The following is a 19,677-nucleotide window of genomic DNA, read 5'->3' on the forward strand; positions in this document are numbered from 1 at the left end:
ATTATTTTTTACTTAATAATTAAGTAAATATTTTTTAATAGTATTATAATTCTTTTTATTTTTTTAAAAATATTTAAAAGTATTAAAAATTACATAAAAAAAAGTCAAAAAAAAAATATAGAAAACAACTAGCAGGAGTCCCAGCGGGAGCTCCCAGTGGTGGGAGTAGCACCGCCCATGGACTAAAATTGGTTTGGAGCGCGAGACGAAATGAAAATTTTGTAAATAGTAATAAAACAATTTGTGAATTGTAATAAGATAGTTAGAGTTAAGTACCTTTTGAGTTTTGAGAAATAAGATAAAAAGTTGAATAAAAAATATAATAAAATTAAAATATTATAATAATATTATTTTTGTTTAGAAATTTAAAAAAGTTGAAATTTTTTCTTATTTTTTATTTAAAAGTTTGAAAAATTTATAATTATTAGTTTAAAAATTTTATATTTAAATTATATTTAAAAATAAGATAAAATGAGATGAAATGAGATCATATGAGAATTTTATATTTCGCTCCAAATAAGATGAGAAGATTCTAGTTCTGTCAATCCTATTCCATTCTCTTTTGGAATAGTCATTAAGTCCCTACTACCGTTGTGTGCTCCCATGTATTAAATTCTTCTCTTTTCCAAACTATGCTACTTTATTTATCTATTTATTTATGACCACGAAAATATATACAAAAAAAAATTAAAAATTAAAATCCGTCAAAATGTAAAAAATTCATAAAACTCTTTTAGCTCAACAAAAAAGAAAAAAAAAAAAAAAAGACTACCAACACAAGGAAAAAGAGAGTATTGCATTTATTTCTTTTTCTTGTTTCTGGTGCCGTACACTTGGACAAGAATAAATGAGAATCAGTTAAGAAGAAACAGAGTGAACTAGCGAGTCCAAAACTACATCACTGCCATCCCCATCCAAATCAGATGACATATCTAAGCTCACATCGTTTTCTGCATTAAACTATCTTAACTGATTACTGCCATATATATTACGGTACCAAAAAAGACATGCAATTTTAATTTTATTTTATTTTTCTTTTAGCGATACGAAAAAGACATAATACTTACATCCGATGAAGAATGACACTTTTATTACTGCACGATCACCAGAATTCCTCTTTCAACTGCGTATCATAGCATTCTTCTCTTTCTCCATAATATTTGTATCTTCAGGGATTATTAGGCTTTGGTTTGCTACCAGCGGGAATACGCCTTGTCACTGATCGCATGGTCACAAATTCCTCCGCTGCAGAAGGGTGTATTCCCACCTGTACGATAAAGTAGTCGAAAACTCTCTCAATAACAAGAGCTACAAATTATGAGTATAAGAAACAAGGGCCTTCTACATGAAGCCACAGTAATGAACTCTCTCAAGAGAGGAGAAAAAGAGAGAGCACAACTTTCATGCCTCTCAAAATAACCAAAGATTTATGCCACCAAACGCAACATCATTTCAGGAATTTCTTGCAAACACACTGTCTTTCTCTCATCCCATGCCATATTAACACAAAAAGTGCGAACAAGTTTGCCAGCATCGCATCTCTTAGCCGATGCTGGTCACATAATTTAATGGCTTGCTGCATTTTAAGTGATTTGTTATGACACACAAAGCTATGATATACTCTTGTCATCAGTTATATCATGACCAGTATCCTCAGGCCAAATGAAAAAAGAAAGCAGGCCAGCTCAAATGTTCATTTCTAATGTTGTCAAGAAACAGTAGGATGATATGAAACCCAAACAAAAACTCAAAACTAATTTTAATATATAAAAAACATTAGAAAACAGAAGAGGGGCTGGGTGGAGCGGACCAGGGACCACACAAATGTAGCCACACTTCACGTGGTGGTTATGCTAGGAAAAGGGCCCCTCTGTTGCGGGGTGGATCCTGGCCACCCCAAGAGGGAGTTGATGCCACCCTTGCAAGAGGAATCCCAAGAGATGGGAGGGAGGACCGAGAGGGGTGGATTGTACTCCTCTTCCTTCCTTGCAGGGTGTGACAGAGTGGAGGAGCGGCAGAGGCTTCTCCACCCCCGCAACATGTGTATTGAGCTCTCACCAAGCTTCAAAATGAGAAAATAACAAAACAAAACAAAATCAGGAACTCCAGAAAAAGGCTTCAGCATACCGTGCTGTCAAATTGTTCCTTTGTTGCTCCACACTTCACTGCAACAGCAATGCCCTGTGAAGAACACCCCAAAACAATGTCAAGAATAAAATGCACAAAAATATGAGAGAATGAAATTAGAGGAAAATGGGCAAACTTTCAGATTTTACGCATTAAATATTAATGTACTTTCATTCTGAAAAAAGGATTTTGAGAATTCAGAAAGAGCCACAATTTGGAGTGCAACTCTATGCATTATGTAGATTTTATTGATAGAAGGGAACATGTGTAAATTCAACAGTGTTGAACTTCCTATAGAGTCACTTGAATCCATGCTTTTAAGATCTTTGCATGACCGAATGGTTATTTGAGGCAAAATCCAGCGCTCATGTTTCTTCATTTTTTAGATTTGATGAATTTTTATTTTCCTCAATTTTTAAGGAGTTAATTACTCAAAAAAGGAGATCACCGCCAAAAAAGATCCATATATAAGACCCTAAAAAATCTCCATCCATACAACAGAAACAGCCTCTCTTCTTTTGCAATGTAAAATGTTAAATTTCGCTTATCAAGACAGTCCCTTGGGTATATAAGGCAAACTAACAAAGAATCATGTTTCTGTTTGGACGATATAATTGGACTGGGGCCACTGTGTGAAGACAGGGTCAATGGAAGCTTCTTTTTCATCTTCTGATGTAAACTACCATGTAGACAGTGCCTCTTAACATGCACAGCTAAATTTCGATAGTTTCTTAAAACTTGGTGTTATTAGAAATTTATTGCGATATCCTCATCTTTTCTTTTGGGAAAAGAAAGTGGATGAGCTTAGATCCATAGTGCTAAAAACTCTTTATATTTGTATGTCAGCTCAAAACAGTTCCGACCTGTCTAACTATACTGATTTTGTCTCTTTGTTTTCCCAATTCTTCCCAGTGGGTGTTTTCTCTTGTATACACCATGTGCAAATGGGTTGCACCCCTCTTCACTTTTAATAACTCAAATTACTAATCAGAAAAAATTGCATTAGAACATCATATCCAAACTATCAATGAAACAGAATAGCAGACACAGCATACCTGTATAATCTCAGGTGCATCTGGCCCGCACATGGATGCTCCAATAACTTTATCCGTCTCAGCCTCAACAACTAGCTTCATAACTGTCTTTTCTTGTCGTCTAGAACACCAGAAATGAGAAAACATAAAAAGTAGGTTTTTTTACAGGAGACGAATCCTGCAAGTTTTGCAAATGGCTTGCCAAAGATGCAAGCTAATAACTAACTGAAACAATTTTAGTCTGAATTAACTACAACCTGGTCAGTACTCAATCAAGACGTGTCTCTGTGTGTGTGTTATAATCAGAGCTCGGTGACTATATGCAATTACACATCTTCCATTATAAATCTGAAGAGATTCATCTTTGCTCGTGAATATACCTCAAACATTCATCGTATAGGGTAATTTATTTTCATGAAAACATTATACTCTTCATTCAGAGGGAAATTGATCCCATTTATTTAGCTCACGAATAGGCAGCACAGGATGTAGTTATGAAGAGAAGGTAGATAATAAGGCAACAAAGTTCAAATGCTCTAATCTTAAATACTCTATTCTTTTCTCAACAAGGTGAACAGTTCAAACTAACCATAAAATTGTGGACTCAGTTTAAAACTCAACAACTTATAATTACTTATCCGCAATCATTGAGTTCCATTAAGGATAATCTGTTCCCATGGAGGAAAGGATAAACTGCTACTTCATGAGACTAAAGAATTTAGTAAAGATTTCAGATCATGATATGTACCCAGATATAGTGTTCTTCATCGGATTGAAGGTTGATGTGAAAACTGAGATATCACTGTTTGCTTCATCAACTGCCTGCTCTTCACTGAGGCCCACTACAGAAAGGGGTGGAATGCTGCAACAAATTGGAAAATGAAGTGCATATTTAACATTCACAAAGAAAATCCAATTAGTAGTTAACATATTCTACTTCTGTTGTAAGAGTAGAACAGAAAAATATACAAGTGGTATAAGTTTTGTTACATCATTAGGTATCAAATATAAGCATAATTATGAGCTTTTACGAACATGCTTATTAGTTTAAACAGGTCATGAACAGAACTTTTCTTAGCTGCTTTCTCCTAATGGCCTTTTGGTGCTATAAAAAAAGTCCAAACATTTTGAGGCTTTAAAAAAAGTTCCATGAATTGACTAAGAACCAATTTAGCATTAGGTAGATAATGATAAAATTTAATACTAACTGTACAATAGAGAGTCAAACATAGCTATTGCTGAAGCAGAGAGATAATCCAACCACTAAAGCCAGGCTCCACTATAAGCTACTCTTTGCACATCAAACGCTAATCTTAAATTTCCTTCCCCCATAAAAACTATGGTGCCAACACAAGTAAAATTTCTTTGTAGTTTGCCAGATATGTCAAATGATTATCAAGAAGGTTGAACTGACATAAAAACTTAAGAGATTTCTCTAAAGTGGCAAGTCACCCTGACATAGCCCTAGGAAATTAAGCAAACTCTTTTTTAAAAGGACATGGCTAGCAAGGGTGATAAATGTTAAAAACTAGTAGTAAAGACTTCTTTACAATACAAATAGACGTCTTAAATAAAAGAACCTGTTTTAAGCAAATTTAACGAGTTTCAGAATATGGAAATTGCATGCACCTGAACACAGCAACAGGTACATCTTTGTAGTCTGGTTTTGTAGGTTTCCCGCCAAAAACAGTTTTCTGTGGATGGCACAAAATACACAAATAGATTAATTAACACCGGAAAAAATCCTATGAAAGAACAAAAGCTTACAAACTGAATTAAGTTAATAAAAAATGTCTAGACAACTCATACTGCAAAGCATGTTGCCTCCATTAAGGCCACAGGGGTAAGATTCATTCTATTCGTAACATCACCCACGGCCCATATGCTAGGTATATTGGTGCGTGAGTACTCGTCAACCTGCAATAGTAATGGCAGCAGAAGCCTTAGTGGGTCGAGTAATTGTCATGGTTTATACAATATTTTTACATGAATAGAGAGAGCAATTTTGCCATGGTGAGTGCAATTGATCAACAAGAAAAGGATCAATGAAGTGCAATAACATAACAAGAAACCCAATGTGATCTGTTTTCACAACTCATTAAACCATTTCATTTTCACCAAAAGAATGTATGAGTGTAGAAACCCCACTGGTTCATCAGCTGGATGGATACCAACACAACTGGTTGCCAGTTTTCAGCCCCAAAGAGTTAGTAGCTTCCAGTAAATGAATTTATTAGTGCCTCTTCCTGACATAACCTTTTGATGAGTATGCCAAAACCCAAATAAGTATATAAACCATCCCCTTTCATGTATAAATTTCATACTTTGCAATAAATGTTACCCATTACATAATCAAAGAGGGTGTTAAATGCCTTTGCACAAAGAAATGAAGCTATCACAAGATGCGTCCAGAATAGAAATTCCAAATCATATAATAAGTAATGCTAAAAATCAACAGAACTGATCCCCAGTAAAAAGTAGAAACACATTACAAGATGTACAATGATAACAAGCAAGAGAAGCAATGGAGAAAGCTAGTGACCTTCACAGCTCCTGTCTCGTCAAGTTTCACACCTACAGCTTCCAAATTCAACCTCTTTGTATTTGGAGCGCGACCTGTAACCAACAAGCAGTCACTAAAAACAGAATCTTCAAGCGAGAAAAATAAAAAAAGAACCAAAAAACTGTTAAAGCCCGTAGTAATTTTATGTATTTTTGAAAACTAAAAGGGAATTAAAAACAACAAACAATATAGGATACATTCTACCCACTCAAACTACCTTCCTTTTGCAATACAACCACCAAACTACCAAACTTCTTACTTAACCTCTCAATTTGAAACATAAGTTACAGTTAAACCATCGTGAAGATTTAACCGTTAAGATGAACAAATGTAGTTGACATGGCATGATTCTAATGGTTGGATTCAAAAGGAGGGGGCAAATTACAACTTAACAATCATATTGCAAGAGTGATATGATTCTTATGACGCAGGCACGCTCCAAGTTTTGCGTGAATATAACCCTCAGCAACTTCATAACAAGGTATGAATAGAATGCAGTCAACCCATTGTGAACATTCCAACTTTTTTCACAGATATGTAGCATGCTATCTCAAAACGCTTGCATTATCCTGACAATTTAAGACTGTCATTTTACTTCTATTCCTCGTATATACATCCATGCCTTGCCCTCTGTAGGAAGCTTCAGAAGTACAAAGGATCGGGAAGGGCACCCCCCCCCCCCCCCCCCCCCCCCCTTTTTCCCCTCTCTCCCGCAGACTGTAGCCCCAACCCAACACTTTTTTGGAAAAAAAATTAAATTAGTTTCACAAAATTTCCCAGAAAAGGGGAACTTTGATGCGGAAGAAAAGAACTTTGGTGAAAATAAAGATTTTCATGAAACAACGAAGTGATTCATATTCTATGTAACATAGAAAGCCATATGCACTAGAACTTTGTACTAAATATCAAATACAACTAGCACATTTTCCCCAATCGTTAGTGATGGTTAGCCAAAGCTTGCTATGGACAACTAGATACAGTTAATGCCAGCAAAGGAATACTTAAATACGGAAAAACAATCATCACTAGAAACTCAAACTCATTCAACCAATGTGCCTAATTAAAAGCTACTAGAGATCTAAACATATAAATTTGAAGATCCATGTAAATTAATCAGGGTTTGTAATTACCAGTGGCCAACAGTACAACATCTGTAGTCAACTCTTCCCCTTGATCTGTGATAGCTTTTATGCCATTCTCCGTTTTAATTAACTAAAGTTTCAGAAATAATAATTAGCACATGGTTGGATGTGAATAAAAAAATATAAAAATCACCAACGCCAAATGTTGCACCACTGTGGATCTATGCAATCCAAGTAAAAGTGATTTTACCTGTGTCAAATTAGTCCCTGGATGCAAATTAATTCCCCTGCCTTCGAGATTTCTCGCAACCACTGCCCTCATCTCATCATCAAAACCTCTGCCAAAGAATTTAGACATCGCTGCATTAGAAACAGTAAGGCAGTAAACAATAAAAAGATATTGTGGTTTAAAAATCCAGGAGGAAGCTCTTATTTAACAAAAATAGATGAAATGGAATAGACGGCATAAACTCACCATTCATCAAATAAACTAGCAAACTTCTCTAAAACATCCAACTATTGCAAAAGCAGTAAAGTGAAACAACAAATTCAGGGCTACTTATCTTTTTAGGTCAGGGAGTATAGCAGGAATCAATTGACAGGAAAGCCAAGGGAGAGGCTTCCTTTGCCATAACCAAAACCTCATCCTAAATTGTTCGCTATTATTTGGGGTTTGAGTATTTCCAACTTCAGAAATTTTAGCCAACTCTGTTCTCTTTTTGGACTTGCCGCTAAGTCTAGACAGAGTGCCATGTATTTTAGTTTACAATAATTTTTTTTTTTATGACAGGGGAACCACCCCACGGCAGAGCCTTTAGGACTCACCCATGAGACCTAAAACCCCGGAGAGACTAGCATAGCAACCTACCTCCCACTTAAATCGCAGTTTGATCCTAGGGGGGAATCAAAACTGTAACAAGGGACTCATGCACACAAGTTCGCCCTTACCACTTGGGCTAACCACGGGTGGGTTTCGTTGACAAGAATTAGTGGTCCACAATAAAAGAGTTTGGCAAACTAGTAAACAAGCTATCACATATGTTTAAGCAGAAGATGATCAGATATCTGAAACATGCAAATATCCACAATATGCCTCTAAAGTCATTACAATTTCTTATATGGACATAGAATTCACAGCCAAGGGTCTCAAACTCAAAAAGAAAAAACTATTACAACCTTAAGGGAAGTTCCCTTCTGAAACATAGATCCACATTCAAACCCATCCCCTTCCATATTGAAGCGAATTCAACAGCAATGTACCTGATGACATGATACAGTGATTATTCTAAAATATTAAGCATGCTACGCAGCCAAAAAGTAATGAAGAACATAGAATCAGAGATAGAGACACACCCTCCCCCCAGTATCACAGCATGCTTAGGTAACTCCTCCAAACTTAATGCCTCATCAGATGTTATAGCCAACTCCTACAATATAGATAAAAAGGAAGAGAAGAGAACAAAAGGCAAGGAAAAACAAATACAACTAATATCAGAACTCACAATTATATTAATTACATAATCAATGAATCTTAACTTTAGTCTATCAATTAAATTTAAAGAATGCAAAGCAACAATTGCAAGGATGGCCAAGCAGTTCAAAGATCAACTCTATTAATGTAAGTGAGAAAATTAAGGTACAAGACACAGGAAGTCCAGGAAAGCTACATAAACACGTGGTCCAGAAAAGGGTAAACAGCATGAGAAGATCATAAAATTAGTGCTTCAAGGAAAAATCAAGTTGGAAAGAGGGTTGAAAATATCAGTTCAATAGAACCTATTGCAACTTCTATGTGATCGAGTGTTACTTGGACTTATGGCTGCACAGTGAAATCAATCATGCATGATGTAATAACCATCCAACAAGTCAACAGAAAATTTCTAAGAGTTGTGTTAAACATAGATAAAGCTACTACTTGGTACACCATATGGCACAGGGTATATGAAGCAGAATGAATTGGCACATGCCAGGCATGCCCTTGAGAGCCAAAAATTAAATTTAGGTGTTTAATTGCAATACAGTTTTTATTTTTGATGGAACACGTGGTTGACTCACTTTAGACATAAAGTAAACAAGTCAAACCTACTCTCTTTCTTTATTTCTTTTTTTTGTTAAGGAAGAATGTGAGTCCATAGTACAATATTTTAATGTTTAACAAATTTCATAAATGATGTGGATACCCATTACATACCAATTAGAACATATATTTTTGTTCAGATAACAATTTACATTAATGTTTACACATAATTAATAAAAAAATTTGCAATTTGGAAGCAACCCTTTATGCTGAAAACTAAACATTTCATTAGGGCTGCTGGGGGCGGGCAGGGGCATCTGCCCCCGCATACGGCTGCTGGACAGGTGAGCGCCCGTCCAAGAGAAATGCCGGGGGGCGGTTGCTGGGTTGTGCCTTGGGCCCACCCGGGTTTCACCAGTTCACTTGGCCCACGCCCTAATTTAACTTAACTGCCCCCCCCCCCCCCCCCCCCCCCGCGCCCGCCCGCGGGCGCACCCCGCAACACCATGCCGTGAAGCCCAAAGCTCAGTCTACCATACGTCGGAGACAGCTTTAACGTCACAAAAAGTGCCAGCCATCTCCTCCGTTGGTCTCTCCATCCCTGCCCGTGCATGGCACAGTAGAACTAGTCCAAAGTGAGAGTAGTCTCTCCGTGCGGACGGCACGGGGAGGCACCTGCCCCCCGGGGGCACCCACCCACAGGAGGTGGGGCCAGGGCCTGGAGGCTCAACTCTTCCCCCGCCCTTGCTGGGGCAGGGGGCAGGGCAGGGGGCTGCCCGCCCGGGAGGTGCGGGTAGCACCCCTACATTTAATTTGCAAATTTAAAATAGTGGTTTATACATGGAACACAAAAATTTATAAGGGGATATTTGGCAAACAATAGGACTGAATCAGACATGAATGACATGACTAGTTTTTATTGTGTTATTTATTCATTTATTTGCTGACAAGAATATATTTCACACATATACAGACTGTATACAAGAGAAGCACCTATCTAGAAGTAAAGATGCTAGTTTTATTTCTTCGGGTTTGATAAATTTTGAAAAGTATGGAACTGATTCCTAGTTCATTGTTTCCGCATTCAAAACACATTCAAAACAAGTGTAGATATATCCATAAAAGTTAAGACGTGAATAATGTTAGTTCAGACATAATGAATAAGAAACACCATTTAATAAGTCTAATACAACTCCTTAATTAGGTAATATTTAGCTAATAATTCAGCCATTGAAAAGATAGCATTAATACAACTCCAAGTTAAATATACTGTATGAGAAAATGTAATGGCCCTTTGAGGCTGATTAATCAAACCACAAACCCCGATTGTATGTAGCATATCTATATATATAGTTAACAGAGATTAAATATTCAATAATATTTCAAACCAAGTAATACATAGAACATACAGAATAATCCTAAACCAAAAATCAAGCTGCACATTGTCACAAAGTACCAATTTGTTTAATAAATTGAAATAAAAATTAATATTAAAAAATAAAAAACAGAAAATCTACCTGGCCAGGAATAGAGGGCCGATGAGACCTACTGCCAGTTGCAATCAATATATGCTTAGCTGTGAAGCTCAATTTAGTGCCATCTAGTTGTGTCACCTCAACTTCATTAGGACCAACAACCTTGCCCTCTCCTTCAAATGTTTTAACCCCAGCATTTGTCAATAATCGCTTGTAAATGCCATTTAATCTGACTATTTCTTCTGTCTGCAAGTTCAAAAGAGGAGATATATAATCACTACAGTATTATTATTAACGATTTCTTTTGTAAGTGATGCAATATTATTAAAACATGCAAAGGGATGTGATTGTGGCATAAAGGAATTATACAAGAGGAAACATCCAACTAGTAAGAAAATGATAAGGGAGCAAAAATCTTTGAAATCTAAAAAATTGAAAAGTTGGGAGCTACTGTGGGCAGCCATCCAATCATATAGTGCTGAATAATGTGGCTATTAATTTTTTCAGTCAGTCCAGTCACAGTCTTCAAAAGTTCAGCCATTGCATTCTTTGCCAATGCACCACATTAAGCACAAAGGAACCATCTTCCAAACTTCTGAATTTCTATGATTTCCACAAGCACTCCATCAGCATGCCAACAAAAGCACTCATCAGGGATGACCCATACTTAACTAGCCAACTCACAATGCAATATAAGGTGATCAATGCTTTCCTCATTCTGCTTGCACATGGGGCATATATCTGTCATTATAATGTGCCTCTTTCTCAAGTCATCTGTCATTAGAATCTTTCCTAATGTGCCAACCCAAAAAAAAACTGCCCTTCAAGGCTCCTTAATCAAAAAATGTTCAAAAAGAAATTGATTTCCGGATGCCCAAAAGGATAGCTAAATCCACTTAACTAAATTCTTCAGATTAAGTGTGTATCCTTCATCACTAACTAGAAAAAACACTTCGTAAAGGAAGATTTCTTGGTGGTATATATCATGAGGAACAAAACTAAAGCTAGAGCCATTTCTATTAGGAAGATGGCCACTAACAATCAATCCAACATATATTCTCTGCAGGAGTAACTTTAAAAAAATTAAAAATTCATAAATTTTATTGATGGCAAGGGTATACAAAGCAAATCTCAGAATGTCATAATCTGGTATATAGAATCAAGAAACTGTCAAAAACACAAATGGTGTTTCTTAAAAACAATTGGATAAGGCAAGTTCACTTGGTCTAACAACCGAGAAGTCCCATCTTGGTCGAGGATCGACCGATTTTTGTTAACCCCCGAATGGGAGGTACATTATCCAGAGGTTGCCCAAAGAAGATTACCTCGTCTATGTTCTGATCACTTCCCCATCATTCTAGACTGAGGAGGCATCCAAGGGGGTAAAAGGTATTTTAAATTTGAGAATATGTGGCCTAAACTGATGGTTTTGTAGACAGGGTCAAACTATGGTGGACTGCTTACAACTTTGAGGGCTCTCCAAGCTTCATATTGGCAAAAAAGTTGCAAGCGCTGAAAATGGACCTGAAACAATGGAATGAACAAGTTTTTGGTAACGTACTTCAACAGAGGCGCTCTCTAGTTGAGGAGCTTCAGGGTTTGGAGGGTGAGGAGGAAGCTAGAACTCTCTCCGAACCAGAAAAAACTCGCTAGTGTCAGGTTGTGGCTGAACTAGAACGAGTAACACTGATGGAGGAGATTTCATGGAGACAGAAATCTAGGGTACTATGGCTTAAGGAGGAAGATAAGTGTACGAAATTCTTCCACAGGGTGGCTAACTCTAACAGGAGGAACAACACTATTGACACACTGATGGTAGATGGGGAGGTTACTTCAGACCGGGTGACAATAAAAAATCATATTGAGCAATATTATCTTCAATTGCTTTCTGAATAACACAATTGGCGACCAAAAGTGGACAATTTATCATTTTCAGCACTAGATCAGCAGAATGCAGCATGGCTAGAGAGGCTGTTTGCAGAAGAGGAAGTTTGCAACGTAACCAGAGGTTTGGCTAGTGATAAGGCTCCGGGTCCGGACGGATTTACTATGGGATTCTATCAAGCTTCTTGGGAGGTGATTAAGGAAGACCTTATGAAAGTATTTCATGATTTTCATGCTTATGCCAGATTTGAAAAGAGCCTTAATTCTACCTTTCTAGCTCTAATTCCCAAAATGACAGGGTCTGTGGATATTAAATACTATCGCCCCATTAGTCATGTGAATGGGGTGTATAAGATCCTCTCCAAAGTGCTTGTGAATAGATTGAGCTTGGTGGTGGAAAAGCTAATTTCAAAGCCACAAAATGCCTTTGTAAAAGAGCGACAAATCCTTGATTTGGTCCTCATTGCAAATGAAGTTTTGGATGGATGTTTAAAGTCAAGAGAACCCGGGCTGCTTTGTAAACTAGACATGGAGAAAGCTTATGACCATGTCAATTGGCAGTTCTTACTTTATCTACTTGCAAGATGTGGTTTTGGGGGGAAATGACAGAAATTGATAGAATTTTGTATCTCTTCAGTGCGATTCTCTATTTTGGTGAATGGTTCACCGGTGGGTTTCTTCAACTCCTCCTGTGGTTTGAGACAGGGAGATTCGCTTTCTCCTCTACTTTTCTTATTCATCATGGAAGCCCTAAGTAAGATGATTGAGGGCTTGGTGGATGGGGGCTTTCTTTATGGTTTTCCAGTGGGGAATGGCAATCTTAACATTTCTCACATATTATTTGCTGATGACACTCTAATTCTTTACGGTGCACATCTTGGTCAAATCCAAGCCTTGAGGGCGCTACTCCTTTGCTTTGAAACTACATCAGGTTTGAGTATTAACCTTTCAAAGTCTGAATTAGTGCCAGTGGGGGTCGTTCATGAAGCGGAATCGTTAGCTACACTCTTGGGATGCAAGGTATCTTCACTGCCTCTAAAATACCTTGGTTTACCACTGGGTGCCTCTTTTAAATCTGAAAGGATTTGGGATGGAGTGGTCGAAAGGGTGGAGCGCAGGTTGGCTTCTTGGAAGAGGTTATATTTATCGAAAGGTGGCAGATTGACTTTGATTAAAAGCACTCTTTCAAACTTAACCACGTATTTTTTTGTCTTTGTTTCCGCTTCCTTCAAAGGTAGCTAATCGTATTGAGAAATTACAAAGGAATTTCTTATGGAGTGGTTTGGGAGATGAGTTTAAATTTCATCTGGTCAATTGGTCAACGGTTTGTACACCTATTTGTGGGGGAGGGTTGGGGATTCGCCAATTGACAAAATTCAATCAAGCTCTTTTGGGACAATGGTTGTAGAGGTACCAACTTGAAAGGGAGGCTTTATGGAAGTCGGTTATAGACTCTAAATTTGGAGAGGCTTGGGGAGGTTGGTGCTCGAATGAGGTACGAGGCACATATGGAGTGGGGTTATGGAAATATATAAGGGGACATTGGGAGACATTTAGTGGACATGAACACTTGGTGGTGGGTGATGGTTCTCGCGTCAGTTTTTGGTATGATAAATGGTGAGGTGACCCTAGCCTTCAAGTCACATTTCCTACTATTTTTGAGCTAGCAAGAGAAAAGGATGCATCGATTGCTGATCTTTTGGTCCTTCCAAGTGCCCCCCCTCAATGGAATATTGATTTCATTAGGGCAGCCCAAGATTGGGAGGTCGAAATTATTTTAGATTTCTTTGCTGCATTGTATTCAGTAAGTATACAAGGGGATACCGGGGACAAGATGCATTGGAGTCATTCTAAGAAAGGCAACTTCACTGTTAGATCCTTTTACCAAGCTCTAATGAGTCCTGGGTTGACTATGTTCCCATGGAAGAGTATATGGCAGACAAAAGCTCCATCAAAAGCGGCTTTTTTTGTTTGGACAACAACACTGGACAAGATCCTGACTACAGATAACCTAAGGAAGCGCCGGGTAATTGTGATTGATTGGTGTTGTATGTGTAAGAAGCAGGGAGAATTAGTAGATCATTTGCTTCTACATTGCGAGGTGGCCAGGGATATGTGGGATGATTTTTTCACGAGAGTCGGTTTGTCTTAGGTCATGCCTCTTAGATTGGTGGATTTCCTTGCAAGTTGGAGAGGCATTCAGGGTTAACTCCCAGGTGGCGGTCATTTGGCATATGGTTCCTGTTTGTATGTGTTGGTGTATTTGGAGGGAAAGAAATGCAAGAAACTTTGAAGACTGTAAGAGAACAACAGAGGAACTTAAACTTTTCTTCTTTAAGTCTTTGCTTTTATGGGCAGGAACCATTGTTTGTAATGGTTTAAATATTCATGACTTGCTTCTTTCGATTGTAAACCTTAATTAGGTGTTTCTCATGTATACTACCTGTGTGCCTGGATTTTGCCTATTTCCATTAATAAAATTCCTATGATTACCTATCAAAAAAAAAAAAAAAACAATTGGATCACTTAGGCTGCCTTAATTTAGGGGATTACAACTCATGCCTCATACATGCTCAGACTTCAGACCAAAAATTTAAACCTGAAAGAATTAACATTACTCTTGAACAAAGTGTGTTATAATCCTCCCTTAAAACATCCATCAAAAGAAAGTCTGGTTTGATTGCCATAGTCAAATATCCCTCCAGAGTGACTCTTACATATTTGATGAGCTGCAAAGGTCAAGAATGGAAACAAGGGAATTGATTCAAACAGATAGCATGAATCAACACAATTTTCATAAATGTGATGAGTCCCACATTTCCATAGAACAATAGTTCTGAAACTACTTGTCATAGGAAGATGACAGTCATAAAAAGACTGCCAATTCTATGTTTGGGTAGCTAAGATAGCTCCACCATAGATCGAAGAATGTTCCATAAATTTTTACTAGATGGCAGTGCCATTGGATAACTTCCCCATAATGGAGTTTGAAATTCTAGCAGAAGATGAGAGTTTACATGATGTAGGACAAGGCATTGAAAAGAAATTAGGAAGAAAAAGATAGATAAGAAGCTAAGAAGAGATATAAGTAAAGAGAGAAAACCCAAGAAGCCAAAGAGAAAAGAGAAAGAAGAAGCTCGGAAAGAGAGAATAAGCCACTGGGAAGAAGAGAGAAGAGGGGGGAAACAATAATCATTTTTCTCAAAAATTTAAATCATTCTAAATCTATCTCCAATAGAGGACAAAAGCTCCTTAGATAGACTAATACGTCCTAATATAATTAGGACCTCTAATTAAAATAAAATATTTTTTTATAGGTAATCAAAATAAATATGAAAACCAATTTTAACAACTTCATACAACCTAGATAAAGTTGACGTTGAGAATCTTCCCCTAATTAAAATAAAATATAAAACTCATAAAGAGATAAACTTCCGAAACAATAAAATTTCAAATAACTCCTATACAGATAAATTTTCAAATAAAACAAACTCTTAAACTCCTACGATTAATAGACTCCTAAACCCTAAGCAATGCCACTTTGAATTACAAAAACAACCCTTAACAAAATAAATTAGAATGATTTTTTTTTAATTTGTCCTGTATCCTTCCATCATCGTCAGTTGACTATAAAGACCAACACATAGTTGCTCTCACTGGCTGGTGAGAATGAAACTCTTTCCTCACAAAAGCAAAAGTGGAATGCATCAAAGCAGATTAATAAAAGTTCAACATGCAGATGCATATGGTCTTTTTGTGTCACGTTGAAGGTCTAACTCCCTTGCCCACCGGTCCTCAACTCATGACGAGAAAGTTGGCTACACTAGATTCTGCAAAGAATGAATGATTCTGCAAAGAATCCTATGTTGAGAGGCCATATCCACTCAGACCATTAAGTATAAGACTTAAAAGACCTATTGTTAGGGTAACTAAGACAGCACCAAATCCAAACGTAGCGCTCTACCAACCACCTTCAGTCACTGGAACGACTATTTCAATGGATACATTTATTGTTAGTCTCATTATGTTTTTCATTTAAACTTATTTTTAAAGGTAAAATGAGAAACATGGAGCTGTGAACAACACGCAGTCACTGATCATATCACAAGATAGAACATTAAAAAATTACCTTCTTATGCAAAAGTTTCTTCCAGTTGAAGTCAATTTTCTCATTCAATTCCCACCCGAAATTCCGGGCATCCTACAAAAATCCAAAAGAGTCCATTAGTCGTGAATAAAAATATCCATAAAAGAGAACTCACTACACACTAAACAAGGGACAGCTTTTTTGTAAGTACAAAGCACAAGAAACAACAATATGCCAAACACAGTTTATTCACCAACAGACTTTCTTGAGAAGCTTGAAGACATTCTGTTACTTGATAAATCCACGAATTTGTTTTTTATTACCCAGTACAATTCTAGAGGTTAAGTGCTTGCATGTTTTTTATAACTATTCAAGAAAACATTGAACTTGAGCCATGTCAATAGAAAACATGATAAACAGGAAATCTAGATGCAGTGAGATGATAGCAAAGAAGACCCCAACAGAGGAAAAAAAACACACAAAGCTTCTTCTTCTTCATTTTAAGTTTGGCAACTTAAAAGGAGTAAGGGACCAAAGAAAATGTAATCCTAACAGCGTTATTACTTATACATTCTCAAAATACTTCATGTACTATTGATATTGGATAATATTCTCACCTCAAGCTCACCACCATAAGTAGCTGCATACACCAAAATCTTTTTGGGAACACAACCACGAATGACGCACCTAGAAAACCAAAAGAAGAGAAACATCATTATACATGAGCAATGTTACTTCAGGAGTGCCATTTTCAGTTAGAGTCCATATTCTAATCGAACATGAAAAATTAAAGTTCCAGAATCAACTAATTATATATTTAGATGACATGAAACTCATATCTAGACACAAAGTACAAGATATTACATTTCAGCAACAGATCTAATGATCTTACAAGAGCAAATTTATTCATGCTTAAGTATATTTAATAATCTTTTTTTATAAGCATGCTTCAGTATAATTATGTTAATGTGCCAAATTAAAAGGAAGCTAAATTAATTAGCCTATAGAAGGTATTCTCAAATAACACAAAAGAAATGCCTTATTCAATAAACTGATTATTTATAAATCATTGGAACATATTAATCATAAATTGCCACTTAAATTATTGACTGCATAACATCAACATCTTTTGTAAGATATCTGCAGCTTCTTACATATAAGTACTCTAATTTATTCTCCTCAATGTAATACCACATCTGTAATCAAAATGAACATCCAAATCAACAAACTCCACCAGCAAACATTCAATTCAAATTGATCACTAGTATAAGGAAGAAGATACACCAACAGTTCATGATTACTGAGAAAAAAATATCACATGAAATTCCTTAAAAAATGGAAACTAAAAGAGAGACAGCAGGGAAAAATTGCAATATTCTGGCCATCAAAAAAAAATCGTTGTTAAATTTGTAGTATCTAGACATTTGCTAGTCGACAAGTGAAAAGAGAAAATGTCTAAATGACGATATTTTTTGTTAAGAGAGAAAGAGCTATCTCGAGTTTAGCTATCTCGAGTTTAATAGGTTATGACAAGTGAAGTTTAGCAAATGTCTAGAGCAACCAGTGAAAAGAGCACCAAAGTTAAGAATTGTAATGACTCACGTTCCACCAATTCCTCCAATAACCTCTGAGCTGATTGGATGAAATGGAAGCTCACAAATCCCAACCTTGCAACAGGATTAGAAAGTAACTAGTCGTCATTTAGCTATCAAATGCTTTCACGAGAAAAGAGAATGAAATAACAATCAAGGGGAGAGAGGATGGTAAGATTCAGATACAGCTAAAATTATTTTAACGATAACTCAAAATAATCAGATGCATTAATATGGAAAAAAAAAATGGCTCATGGACCAAGCATGTGTCTGCAATAAAATCAATAAAAACCACGCAATAAAAAAAAAACCATATAATAAGACAAATTGGTAAAGGTTATTTTCTTCTACCATATCAATACAATCATAATTATGAATCACTTTCAGTTCCATATCCTGGGGCCAATACCTTGGCTCCATAATTAGCAGAAAATCTGGCCGCACGAACACCGCCACTTCCAGCTCCAATGACAAACAAATCAAAGTCATAGTGGGCTTCCTCGGCATTAGGCTGGCTCAGCTCGCCATCAATAAGCATCTTTCTCGCCATGGTTATATAACAAGTCGAACTGGATCTACAGAGATCATAAGATCAATATTTAGTTAGCACGTAATACAAACAGGTATAACACACTGTTTGGCTGCCGAAAAACTGATCAGCGGAGCAAAGAAGGGAAAGATTTGAATCTGACGCATTTTGTTCACCACAACTAGACGAAACCAGTAGCACGAATCTAAATTCAGTCGTCCTTCCAGGTTTCAAAATTAATAAAAAAAATATTAAATGAAACTGTAATCCCACGCATTTTCCCACAGCTTACTACGAACCAAACAGATCATTTCCAAAAAAAAAAAAAAAAAAGAGAAAACGAAAAACAGAGACAGCTAGAGCAAAAGCATATTATCTGTATAGAACAAATAACAAAATCAACGTTCAAGTTCTTTCACCGCAACAAAAGCGAAACGAAGAAAACTCCATACGTGCTCGAATTTACACTGTTTGATCGCCGGAAAAATAAAATGAGAGTGTAAACGAAAATCAAAGCACATATGAACCGAGCGGAACCTCTTTACGAAGAAAAAGTAGAAAAGAGCTTCAAAATTAACCTTGAGAGTGTGAAGTAGAGGTTGTAAAGCAATGGTAGCAGATCTTATGGCTTTAGATCAACAGAGCATATATGCTATATAGCATGAAAAAAAAAAATAAAAGAAAAAAAAAAAAGGAGGGGTTGAAAGGAGGGTGAGAATGCCAGTGAAGTACGGGTCCCTTTTTTTTTTCTTTTTTTTTTTTTTTTTTTTTGTTAGTTAGTTAGAGCGGTGAACTTTAGTTTCAGCAGCACATTCTTTCAAATTAAGAATTTAATATATTTTAATTCATATAAGTTCTGTCAAATGCAATCACTTTTACGTATTTGTTATACATTCTACTGATGTAATTGATTAAAATAATTATTTCATATTAAAAAAATGATACAATCAATCATATTAGTAAAATATATAAAAATGATTGTACATAAAATTTTTTTATATTATCACTTTTATAATTATTGTATAAATTTTAATTTAAGTTGATTGCATTTTATAAAATAATAATAATTGTATCATTTTGTTTGTTAAAAATACTCTCAATTTATTATCGAGTTATTTGTTGTGTTTTTATTATTCTTTTTATAATATTTATAGTCGTTCAAGGATATTTTTTATACAAAAAAAAATATTTTAGAAAATATTTTATGTATCTATAAATATATATATATATATATATCTCTCAATTTATTCCATTTAAGAAGTATTAGCTCTACAAAAATATTTTATA

At 36.2% G+C, this 19,677-nt stretch overlaps 1 protein-coding gene across 4 annotated transcripts; it reads right to left on the minus strand.

Annotated features, from left to right (window-relative positions):
* Positions 1 to 779: 779 nt before the first annotated feature.
* LOC121246108 (glutathione reductase, cytosolic-like) lies at positions 780 to 19,080 on the minus strand. 4 transcript variants are annotated; one of them, XR_005937056.1, is made up of 18 exons: positions 18,969 to 19,080; positions 18,271 to 18,436; positions 17,872 to 17,936; positions 16,887 to 16,956; positions 16,312 to 16,383; positions 10,341 to 10,544; positions 8,160 to 8,233; positions 7,983 to 8,066; positions 7,057 to 7,144; positions 6,855 to 6,936; positions 5,704 to 5,777; positions 4,971 to 5,078; positions 4,791 to 4,855; positions 3,910 to 4,023; positions 3,183 to 3,282; positions 2,128 to 2,181; positions 1,068 to 1,267; positions 780 to 960 (listed from the first exon to the last, which is right to left on the minus strand). XR_005937056.1 is itself a non-coding variant. In XM_041144118.1 (17 exons), the coding sequence occupies exons 2-17, from the start codon at positions 18,409 to 18,411 to the stop codon at positions 1,169 to 1,171; spliced, it is 1,494 nt and encodes a 497-aa protein (XP_041000052.1). In that variant the 5' UTR covers positions 18,412 to 18,436; positions 18,969 to 19,080; the 3' UTR covers positions 780 to 1,168. The 4 variants fall into 4 exon arrangements, 3 of the variants coding, with proteins under 3 accessions (XP_041000052.1, XP_041000054.1, XP_041000053.1); XM_041144118.1 differs by having other exon boundaries at positions 780 to 1,267; XM_041144120.1 differs by having other exon boundaries at positions 780 to 1,267; positions 18,843 to 18,980.
* Positions 19,081 to 19,677: the final 597 nt, after the last annotated feature.

Source organism: Juglans microcarpa x Juglans regia, chromosome 1S (assembly GCF_004785595.1).
Source record: "Juglans microcarpa x Juglans regia isolate MS1-56 chromosome 1S, Jm3101_v1.0, whole genome shotgun sequence".
In the NCBI taxonomy this organism is placed as follows: Eukaryota; Viridiplantae; Streptophyta; class Magnoliopsida; order Fagales; family Juglandaceae; genus Juglans; species Juglans microcarpa x Juglans regia.

Coding starts and splice junctions, on each gene's coding strand:
- LOC121246108 (XM_041144118.1), bottom strand. CDS start 18,411: ATGGCGAGAAAGATGCTTATTGATGGCGAGCTGAGCCAGCCTAATGCC. Junction 8,067..8,159: donor GCTGTGATACTGGGGGGAGG/GTGTGTCTCTAT, acceptor TCATGTCATCAG/GTACATTGCTGTTGAATTCG. Junction 1,268..2,127: donor AGGAACAATTTGACAGCACG/GTATGCTGAAGC, acceptor TTTATCGTACAG/GTGGGAATACACCCTTCTGC.